This window comes from Crassostrea angulata, unplaced genomic scaffold (genome assembly GCF_025612915.1).
Source record: "Crassostrea angulata isolate pt1a10 unplaced genomic scaffold, ASM2561291v2 HiC_scaffold_164, whole genome shotgun sequence".
NCBI classification, from domain to species: Eukaryota; Metazoa; Mollusca; class Bivalvia; order Ostreida; family Ostreidae; genus Magallana; species Magallana angulata.
In genome coordinates, this window is record NW_026441717.1 from 19,513 (window position 1) to 32,153 (window position 12,641).

The 12,641-nt window shown below is 33.6% G+C and overlaps 1 protein-coding gene across 1 annotated transcript in view; it reads right to left on the minus strand.

Annotated features, from left to right (window-relative positions):
• Positions 1-589: 589 nt before the first annotated feature.
• LOC128169638 (uncharacterized) overlaps positions 590-12,641 on the minus strand; it is an 84,210-nt gene continuing 72,158 nt past the window's right edge. The window contains exon 4 of the mRNA XM_052835750.1: positions 590-1,016. Coding sequence (XP_052691710.1) covers positions 615-1,016 — 402 coding nt within the window. The 3' untranslated portion in view covers positions 590-614. The remainder of the gene's footprint in view (positions 1,017-12,641) is intronic.

Here is a 12,641-nt window from a genome sequence, read left to right on the forward strand (position 1 = left end):
GTCGGTCAACCCGGAAAATTCCGCACTCTTGAAAACTCGAACTCTTGAAACTTTGAAGGTTTTCCTCAGTCCAATGGACTTCGAGCTATCGAGAGTTACCTGTACATTTACACTATTATGACTGTTTTGGCCCCACATAATTTCTTAACACACAATATGACGGACAGACACCAATTGCAATAGGTCATCTGAGTGACTCAGGTGGCCTAATAAAGCTATAAATTTTACATTACAACATTTTAAAAAAAAATTGTGTATTGTAATTTTATAGTTCTCCTTATTAAGAAAATTAACAATCTTGATAACTAATATTTACATTTCCAAGTATGTTTCCTTATATGAACCTATAGAATAGCGAAAATGATAAATTCTGTATGAACTTTTTCATGACGTCATGATGATCTTAAGCTAGCTTATCGCTTGAATTATTGTAAACTTAAAAAATCTCAGTAATTTAACAGTTCTGGACAATTTCTCTTTTTCAAACGTAAATATAGTAATAAACAGCATATCCCAGTCAACTTTTTAAATTGCTGTTTATTTCTTAAATAGTTGAGGAATTATGACTTTCTAATTGATCCATGCATAAAAAAAAATTTCTTGACTAGTTTTGATCAACAGTTTCTTTTAAATTGAGTTAAAAGGAAAGAGTTATAGATAAACAAATTGATGGTATGACATATGACAAACATGTACCTAATATATACATATATATAACTGGTTTCATCCATAGGGGTGGGGTGAGATTGAAATAATAAATTTTTAAAAATCAAAGCAACAAGCATACCCTTTTCTGAATTAATTGTGAAGTTAGAGGGTTCTGTATCGCCTAGTTTAGTTCCATTCAATAGCACTGTAACTGCAATAAGTGCGTCTTCTTTCAGTTTATCAGTTGACACTTTAAATGTTCCATTCATGGATATTGCTCTGGCATCTGGATGTTCACAGTTTATTGATGATCCATTGTCAAATATGACATCATTCCTAGATTTCATAACAAAATCTGGAGAAGATTTCTGAAAGAAAGAAAAAACAGAAATGGGAATGAGATGTGATTTAATTGGAACTTTAAAAGTGGTAAGAGCTTAATGCTGAGTCAACCTGAAACACCTTTTAATAAGATTCCTAACCTAAAAGAGAAGCCAATGTTGCTCACTTTTCATGAAGCTTGATGGTTATCAAAGGAGTGTAGCGCACTTATAATGGAATATCGCATACAATATAGCGCATTTTAAAAAATGAATTTTTATTGAATTTTTTCAAATGTTTCCATTATTTTACAGTTCGCGCATACAAATCACAAAGAAACTTGGTAAAAAATGTTATAGTATAGTGTCAATAAAAATCTGATAAAATAATCAGTTTTTGTATTGACCATATGGGAATATTTGAAGTGGGCATTGGCAAATAACAAAAACAAACATTAAACCACCATAAACCAGAAAAAATAAATTTAATTTAATTTCAGCTGACATCAAACAATACTATAATGCAAAGATATGTTTGGTTTAAGATGGTCTTCATTTTAAAATTTAAGAATGAAATCAACAACCCTATTTTCGTGATTACTCTTTCATTGTATTACATGCAGAATTATAAATTAATATCTATTTTATCAGTGATTTCGTGGCGTAGTGGTTATAGGCATCAGTTTTTGGCCTTTTGCTTTTGTGGTCATGGGTTCGATTCCCGATGACTGCATAAATATTTTTGTCTTAATTATGATGGTTTTGTTGAAATGTTTTTTTATTTAAAAAAGAAACTGTATATCGCTTTAGTATCACAGATGTGATATTGTGTATAGAAAAATAAACAAAGACTTGTACAAACAATAGTACCGCACTCGATTCACTTTTGCATGGGTATTTAAAGAAAAAGGAAAGAAGACACCGAGAAAGAGTAAACAAGAAGCGTTTTTCCTACCCCAAGGCTTGAAATGAGACTAAAATGCACTGTATGCGGTAAGGGTGTTAAACTAGGCCATGGCAGAAAAATATCTGTGAAACAGTTGGAATTCTATCGTAACCATAACAAGAGGCCCATGGGCCACATCGCTAACCTGAGGAACAATAGGTATGATAAAATCAGCTTACCGTATATACTCGCTTATAAGTCGGTATTTTGGGAGTAGAAATTTGAATAAAAAGTAGGGGTCCGACTTATAGGCATGACATACAATCAGATAATTTTTCCACTGAGTAAAACTTCGTTTTTGGGTGCCATTTGGCTTCCAACTTTTGACTTGCGATCCCTTATACTTGACATGTTTATTTTTTAATTACTAAAAAGATAAACACTTTTAAATAAATACACTGAAAGTTTCAACTGTATTTCTTAAAATATGAACAAGGTTTATTTGATAGTATTTTTTATTTAAACAGGCAATTATTTACGCATGCGGTGATAATAGCTGTAGGTATAACTGTACTTAAAACAACACAAGCCAACACTGAGTTTAGGGGCTAATTACCAACCCTAATCAGTCAGTAGGGGATAAAATCACTGTCATTTTATTTCCAGTAGCATTTAAAATAGTTTTTGAGCTATAATCAAGTTGTAATGAGTGTTTATAAAATATAATGGCGTCCAAAATCGTAAGTTACAAACTTCAAGAAAGATAACTCTGTTTACAGAAAACTATTAAAAAAAACATGGCATCTAAAAGCGATCTAGTTGGATTACAGAACAGCAATTTCTGTTTAATACTTAAAAATTAAACAAAAGAATAATTGCTGGTCTGTTTAAATAAAAAAAATAAAGATGGTTTTATAATTATTCATAATTAATTACACCTGAGGTGATAATAGCTACATGTATATTGGTGGCTGTAGGTGGCATGTCACCTAAAACAACACATTAAGCTAACACACCACTTTTAAAAGGGGCTTTACCATCTTTATCAGTCAAAAGGGGATTAAATCACTATCATTTAATTTTCAATAGTATTTAAAATATTTTTAAAACTTTCACCAAGTTTTCATCAGTGAATCTGTAAAAAAAAATGGCATCCAAAATCGAAAGTTATTCATCCAGGATAGATGTCTTAACTGAACACAATACTTTTAAAATGCATTGCATCTAGAAATGATAAGGTCAAACACCAATATTTTTTTATCTAGAATATAGTCATGCTTGATAAAATGTGCTTATTTGATTGGCAATCTGTAGACTGATTATCCAGAATAAATTTAACCCGACTTATAAGAGGGTCAATGGCAAAATCTTGAAAATAAACTTGAAAAATGGCAACCGACTTATAGGCGAACAATACTTATAGGCGAGTATATACGGTAATGGAGTCATAATACAAACAATCTGGACAATGTACAATAGTACATGTAGATCCTGTATAAATAAAATCCACTTTTCCCCCTGGATATTCTTATGTTTATAATCATTAGTCCCTTTTCTAACAGGATGATTTTATAGTCATATCACATGTTGAGTATTGCAGTTCTCAAAAAGATCCTTAACAATTGTTTATATATGGGATATAAAGCTACATCAAACTCTGAACCTTCTTGTGAGGCCGAAGAATTGTCCTGGAGCCAAAGTCTTAACAATTATAAAGAATCATCTGGCTGATTAGTTTCAGAGAAGAAGATTTTTAAATATTTACTCTATATATTCATGTGTTTAACTTCGACCCCCCATTGTAGCCCCACCCTACCCCCCCCCCCCCCCCGGGGTCATGATTTTCACAACTTTGTATCTACACTACCTGAGGATGCTTCCACACAAGTTTCAGCTTTCCTGGCTGATTAGTTTCTGAGAAGAAGATTTTTAAAGATTTACTCTATATATTCCTATGTAAAACTTTGACCCCCCATTGTGGCCCCACCCTATCACCGGGGGTCATGAATTTCACAACTTTGAATCTACACTACCTGAGGAGGCTTCCACACAAGTTTCAGCTTTGCTGGCTGATTAGTTTCTAAGAGGAAGATTTTAAAAGATTTACTCTATATATTCCTATGTAAAACTTCGACCCGCTATTGTGGCCCCACCCTATCACCGGGGGTCATGAATTTCACAACTTTAAATCTACACTACCTGAGCATGCTACCACACAAGTTTCAGCTTTGCTGGCTGATTAGTTTCTGAGAAGAAGATTTTTAAAGATTTACTCTATATATTCCTATGTAAAACTTCGACCCCCCATTGTGGCCCCACCCTACCCCCGGGGGTCATGAATTTCACAACTTTGAATCTACACTACCTGAGGATGCTTCCACACAAGTTTCAGCTTTCCTGGCTGATTAGTTTCTTAGAAGAAGATTTTTAAAGATATACTCTATATATTCCTATGTAAAACTTAGACCCCCTATTGTGGCCCCACCCTTCCCTCAGGGGTCATGATTTTCACGACTTTGAATCTACACTACCTGAGGATTCTTCCACATAAGTTTCAGCTTTCCTGGCTGATTAGTTTCAGAGAAGAAGATTTTTAAATATTTACTCTATATATTCATGTGTTTAACTTCGACCCCCCATTGTGGCCCCACCCTACCCCCCCCCCCCCACCGGGGTCATGATTTTCACAAATTTGAATCTACACTACCTGAGGATGCTTCCACACAAGTGTTAGCTTTCCTGGCTGATTAGTTTCAGAGAAAAAGATTTTTAAATATTTACTATATATATTCATGTGTTTAACTTCGACCCCTCATTCTGGCCCCACCCTACCCCCCCCCCCCCCCCCCGGGGTCATGATTTTCACAACTTTGTATCTACACTACCTGAGGATGCTTCCACACAAGTTTCAGCTTTCCTGGCTGATTAGTTTCTGAGAAGAAGATTTTTAAAGATTTACTCTATATATTCCTATGTAAAACTTTGACCCCCCATTGCCAAAGTCTTAACAATTATAAAGAATCATCTGGCTGATTAGTTTCAGAGAAGAAGATTTTTAAATATTTACTCTATATATTCATGTGTTTAACTTCGACCCCTCATTCTGGCCCCATCCTATCCCGGGGGGGTCATGATTTTCACATCTTTTAATCTACACTACCAGAGGATGCTTTCACACAAGTGTCAGCTTTCCTGGCTGATTAGTTTCTGAGAAGAAGATTTTTAAAGATTAACTCTATATATTCCTATGTTAAACTTCAACCCCCCATTGTGGCCCCAACCTACCCCCGGGGGTCATGATTTTCACAACTTTGAATCTACACTACCTGAGAATGCTTCCACATAAGTTTCAGCTTTGCTGTCTGATTAGTTTCTGAGAAGAAGATTTTTAAAGATTTACTCTATATATTCCTATGTTAAACTTCAACCCCCATTGTGGTCCCACCCTACCCACTGGGTCATGATTTTCACAACTTTGAATCTACACTACCTGAGGATGCTTCCACACAAGTGTTAGCTTTCCTGGCTGATTAGTTTCAGAGAAGAAGATTTTTAAATATTTACTCTATATATTCATGTGTTTAACTTCGACCCCCCATTGTGGCCCCCCCACCACCCCCCCCCCCCCCCCCCCCCGGGTCATGATTTTCACAACTTTGAATCTACACTACCTGAGAATGCTTTCACACAAGTGTAAGCTTTCCTGGCTGATTAGTTTCTGAGAAGAAGATTTTAAAAGATTTACTCTATATATTCCTATGTTAAACTTCGACCCCCCATTGTGGCCCCAACCTACCCCCGGGGGTCATGATTTTCACAAATTTGAATCTACACTACCTGAGGATGCTTTCACATTAGCTTCAGCTTTCCTGGTCTTATGGTTCATGAGAAGAAGATTTTTGAAAATTTCTCGAAAATTTTCATAAATTCCTAATTATCTCCCTTTGCAAAAGGGCATGGTCCTTAATTTTCACAACTTTGAATCCCCTTAGGCTAAAGATGCTTTGTGCCAAGTTTGGTTAAAATGGCCCAGTGGTTCCTGAGAAGATGTTGAAAATGTGAAAAGTTTACAGACAGACAGACAGACAGACAGACGGACGGACAGACAGATGGACGACAGACAAAATGTGATCAGAATACCTCACTTGAGCTTTCAGCTCGGTGAGCTAAAAACATTTAAAAGGGAAACATCTTAAGCGAGATGCCATTATAGACAAATCTAAGCTTCGTAAAAACATGCTTCTATACAGACTAAACTACTCGAAAACCTTCGCAAGTCAGCCTCTATATCCACAGCCACGCGTCTCAGCTTTGACGACCTAGAGGACTACACAGACACTGACCTTCTTAACCTGACAGGACTGAAAAAGCACCAGTTTGAGGAGCTAGTTGAAATGGTTACAATCCTAAAGAAGTCAAAGTTAAGGTCGCCGAGACTTGCTACTGGAGTGCTGCTGGTGAAACTCAGAACAGGGCTCTCTCAGGGGTATACAATTATTATACAAGTATATACAAACAGAAGTGTTCTACATGCAAATAAACCAACTTTTTAGTGTAACACAGCTTTACTCCCACCCCCACTCAATACCTCATACACACAAACATACCCATCATTATTACATATCTACTTTAAAAATTACTGAAATGTAAATATATAATCATAATGTTTTCAACCAGTTCTCTGAGCATAAACCAAATATAAAACAAAATGGGTACCTTTGTCATTCAAATTGTAATAGCGACAAAAATAAAAAGTTGGTTTACATCGTCATTTTAATCTATTGTTCTATCATAAAACAAATTATGGTTATTTGTGCATTAGTAAAAATTAATGTAAATATTTGTGCATGAGAAGGTAAATAAATGTATTCTGTATGCATTGAATTTCTAATTTTTTTTATTAATAAGCATTTATAAATAAAAGTTTTGAAATGTTTAGGACAAACATTGATATCTTTTTTCCATTTTAGATTTATTAAGGTCTTCCGTTTCCAATGGAAGACCTTTCTATTATTGTGCGGGTTAAGATTATTTAGGGTCTTCGGTTTGCGTCGGAAGACCCTCTTGTTAGGGTCTTCCGTTTCCGACGGAAGACCCTCTTGTTATTCTATTGTTTCTTTTCCTTATTATTATTTTATTTTTTATTTTTTTTCTGGCTTTTTTCGAACGCTATTTCTCGTGAACTACATGACCGATTTGCATGAAATTTACAGGACACATTGAACATCAAATATACTTGATATTATAAAATTTATGGCTTATGACGTCACTTCCGGTTCGAGATTTTGAGGATTTAGTGAATTTTTAAGGACCATTTTGTCCACGTAACTTCTCAAAAACTACTTGCGATAGAAACGTGAAACTTTCAGGGATAGTAGATGAATGTCTGTAGATGATCCTATTTATTTGATATTTTGAAAAATGCGCAAGGTGGCGAAGCTCGCCCGAGCTTAAAAATAGGAACCAATTTTTTTCACTAAATTTTCGCACATTTTCGGCCCTAGCTTCTAATGTGTAAATATTTTGTTAAGACATGTAATGCAAAGGTTGTTCAGATTAACTAGGACTTGCGTTTGATTTCAAGAAAAAGGGGCTGGCCCCTCAAATAAGGGGCCAAAATGGCTCTTAAGTCTTTTTGCAATAACTCTTTACTGAAAAATAATTTGTTATCAATTATAGAACCAAAATTGTTCATTGTATATCTGTTTATTTATACAGTACCATGCCTAAGTCATATGTTACGTAATTAGGGGTTTCAAGGGGCCAGAAGTTCAAAACTTTGATCTTTATTATCTAGAAAAGGAGAAATATTTTGATAAGCATTATAGAACAAAAAATGCTTAGAATAATGTTCTTAACAATATGCTATCTTAATAGTTTTTGTTGGTGGCCCCAGTAAGGATTTTAAGGGTTGGCCCCTAAAACACAATTGTTCAGATATCTTTAGAACGGTCAACAATTTCTGAACACTTGTTTAGCAAAATGTGTTTATATTTACAAGACCTTTTATTTGATATCCATGAATAAGGGTTGGCCCCTCAAATAAGGGGCCAAGAGGGCTCTAAAGTCTTTTTATAATAGCTCTTTACTGAAAAATAATTTGTTATTAATTATAGAACCAAACATGTTCATTGTACATCTGTTTATCTATACGGTACCATACCTAAGACATATGATACGTTATTAGGGGTTTCAAGGGGCCAGATGTCTAAAAATTTGGTCATTAATATCTAGAAAAGGAGAAATATTTTGAAAAGCCTTGTAGAAGTAAAGTTGCTCAAAATAATGTTCTTAACGATATGGGATCTAAAAATATTTTTTGGTGGCCCTGGTAAGGAGTTTAAGGGTCGGCCCCTAAAACACAGTTGTTCGGATATCTCTAGAACAGTTAACAATTCGTTAGTACTCGTGTTACAAAATATGTTTATATTTACAAGATCTTACATTTGATATCAAGAAAAAGGGGCTAGCCCCTCAAATAAGGGGCCAAAAGGGCTACAAATTCTTTTCATAATAACTTATTTTTAAGCGATAATTAGTAATTCATCACAAGGCAGAAAATAAGAGCTTATTATTCATAATTCAAAACTGAAATCCGTTTTAAAATCGGACGATGCAATACAGAGATAAAAAGTTTTAAAAATTGATTTTTCCGAAAATTTTAATTCCACATTCTTGGTTAAGAAAATAGTTTTATGTTCAGAGTTAAATTAACTCGTACCTAAAATTAATCGATAATTGTTAAATCGTACTTTTACAGATTCGGATTTGTATTTGCTATGTCGTTCTTGAAATCGATAAGGTTTGTTAATTCGTACTTGGTATCATTCGGATTTTGTTAACTCGAGACAAGAATAATTCGATTTTTTTGGTCTTAGTTTCTTATGTTTGTTAGTTTAAGAACCCTGCTTCTTACAGGAACTTCTAGCTTTACTTCCGACATTACCGGAAGACCCACTCGTTGCTTTGCAACGAGCTTTGCTCTAGTTTTTCTGCTGTTTCTTTCTATTATTATTATTCTTAACATTCTTTTTCTGCCTTCTTTAAAGCTTTATTTCTCGAAAACAATTAGCATAATTTGCACCAAATTTTCAGGACTTATAGGACATCAAAGGGGATAAATGTTTTTAGTTACATTTTTTGTTGACGTCACTTCCGGTTTCAGATATTTACGATTTTGTAAATTTGTAGGGGTCATTTTGTCCACGCATCTCCTCCGAAACTAATCAAGATAGAAGCTTGAAATTTTCAGGGATTGTAGATGAATGTCTGTAGATGTACCCCCATGCTTCCAATTATGAAAATTGCTCAAGGCCTCAAAGCTTGCCTGAATCTGAAAATTAGCACCAAATTTTTCCACTAAATTTTTGCATGTTTTTTTGTAATACCTTTCGATGTGTACATATTTTGTTAAAACATGAAATGCAAAAGTTGTTTCTATTTGCACGGGCTTTCATTTGATATCAAGAAACATAGGTAATCACAGATTACAAAGCTCACCGAGACGAGACATCACCCTTATGAGACTTCACCTTTATGAGACCACCTTTATCATATTAAATGAAAATCATACTTTATGATCTTGGATATTCATGGATTCTGTTTTGACACAATATCGATTATCATCTGTTAAAATATTGTATGATAATCATATGTTCATATGTTAATCAATACAATAATATAAAATTAAATATTGCATACTATCATATTTACAACATATATCATATAATACAAAAAAATATCATAATAAACAATGATGAGATATGATATTGTAACGTATGATATGACATTGTATTGTGTTAATATACGTTATTGTATTTGATCACATAATACAATATCATAATATATAAAAAAATATAGTATTATATTACAATATCATATTACATAATACATCATGACATTGTAAAATAGATATTATATTGTATAATATAGTATGATATTGTATGATACTGTAACATTTTTGAAACATAATATGATATTGTATCATATGATACAATATAATTTGATACAAAATTGTATCATATCAAATGATACAATATTATGTGATAAAGTAAAATATATAATACAACATTATATAATACATATTGTATCATACGATACAATAATATATTTTACAATATCATATTGTATACAATACAATTTCATGAGATGTGATAATATATCATATTATAAACCAATGTCATATTATACAATATCGTATAATACAATATTAAATAATATTACAGTATCATATTATCAAATTTCATGTGATATAATTCTATATTAAAGAAACTAATATCATATAATACAATATAGTATGATACAATATTATAGAATATACAATATTGTATCATAGGATACAATATTATATTTTGCAATATCTTATGTGATAGTATCATGTGATAAAATAATAAAATTAATAATACAATATAATATTATACAATATTGTATCATAATATACAATACTATACATAACGATATCATGTTACAATATCATGACATAAAATGTAAAAAAAAATGATACAATATTATATCGTATCATATAACTTTTTATAATATTACATATGATGTTGTATTGTATCATATTAAACAATATTGTTTAATACCATACAATACTATATCATAGGAATCATGTTATATCATTTATTAACAAACACATCTATCTATCGAGCAGGTTTGAGCAAGGTAGGAGATTTCCTAGCATCCTTGATAATGGAGATCAGGCTCTGCATCTGAAGCAACCTCTGCGTTTCATTTATAATATAGTTAAATCAATTATGCAAGCTATCATCTATAAAACATGTGACCTGTTCCAAACAAGATATATGTGAGCCAATGCTCACTAGTGATACCCCCGCTCTGATGTGAATATGCAAAATAAGCAAAGTCGACATTTAACAGAAAGCTGGCATCCGATTGGTACAGATATATATCCCACAATATGGGATGCCTAAACAAATAGTGTGTTAGAATTTCAAGCATCTGCGATAAATAGCTGCTGAGAAATCTTTGAGGAAAATTTGTTTGAAAATTTTTGCCAAAAAAAAACAAAGTACTCATTTAACAGGAAGATGACGTCCGATTAGTACAAAAATATATCCCACGATATGGCATGCCTTAACAAACACTGTGTAAAAATTTCAAGCATCTCCGATAATTAGCTGCTGAGAAATCTTTGACGAAAATTTGTTTGAAAATTTTGGCAAAAAATAAACAAAGACATTATTTAACAGGAAGTTGACGTCCGATTGATACAAAAATATATCCCACACTATGGCATGCCAAAACAAATATTGTGTTAAAATTTCAAGCATCTGCGATAAATAGCTGCTGGGAAATCTTTGACGAAAATTTGTTTGAAAATTTTGGCTAAAAATAAACAAAGTCGTCATTTAACAGGAAGTTGACGTCCGATTGGTACAGAAATATATCCCACCATATGGCATGCCTATACAATTGAAAATTTTGGTTAAAAAATAAGCAAAGTCATCATTTAACAGGAAGTTGACGTCCGATTGATACAAAAATATATCCCACACTATTGCATGCCTATACAAATACTGTGTAAAAATTTCAAGCATCTGCGATAAAGAGTTGCTGAGAAATCTTTGACGGAAATTTGTTTGAAAATTTTTGCTAAAAATAAACAAAGTCGTCATTTAACAGGAAGTTGACGTCTGATTGGTACAGAAATATATCCCACCATATGGCATGCCTATACAAATACTGTGTAAAAATTTCAAGCATCTGCGATAAACAGTTGCTGAGAAATCTTTGACGAAAATTTGTTTGAAAATTTTGGTTAAAAAATAAGCAAAGTCGTCATTTAACAGGAAGTTGACGTACGATTGGTACAAAAATATATCCCACGATATGGCATGCCTTAACAAACACTGTGTTAAAATTTCAAGCATCTGCGATAAATAGTTGCTGAGATAAATGCGACAGAAATGTTTGTTACGGACGGACAGACAGACGGACAGACAGACAGACAGACGAACAGACGGACGGACAGACAGACAGACACACAAGGGTAAAACAGTATACCCCCTCTCCTTCGGAGCGGGGGTATAAAAAACTAAACCTCATCCAGCATCTGAAACCTATGGCTCAGATTCAGCATTCAAGCCTGTCAGGTGCATCAGTATACATAAGACGCATCTCCATGCAAGTTTGGTGAAGTTCAGACCAGTAAAAACTAAGATATCATCATCAGAGGGCACTAACAATTAAAACCTTAACCTGCTCCAGCATCCGCAACCTATGGCTCAGATTCAACATCCATGCCTGTCAGGTGCATCTGTATCATAAGACACACCATCCATGGAAGTCTGGTGTAGTTAGGATAAGTAATAACTAAGATATATTTTTTAGCATCCTTGATAATGGAGATCAAGCTTTGCATCTGAAGCTTCCTCTGTGATTCATTCATATTACAGTTTAATCAACTATGCAAGTTTGAAATAGTACTTTTAAACATGTGACCTGTTCCAAAAAACTTAACCATATCCAGCATCTGAAACCTATGGCTCAGACTCAGCATTCAAGCCCGTCAGGTGCATCAGTATCATAAGACGCACCATCCATGGAAGTCTGGTGTAGTTAGGACAAGTAATAACTAAGATATAATCATCAGAGGGCACCTGTTTCAAAAACTTTAACCAGCTCTAAAAACCTTAACCTCCTCCAGCATCCGAAACCTATGGCTCAAATTCAGCATTCAAGCCTGTATAGTGCATCAGTATCATAAGACACACCATCCATGGAAGTCTGGTGAAGTTAGGACAAGTAGTTACTAAGATATAATC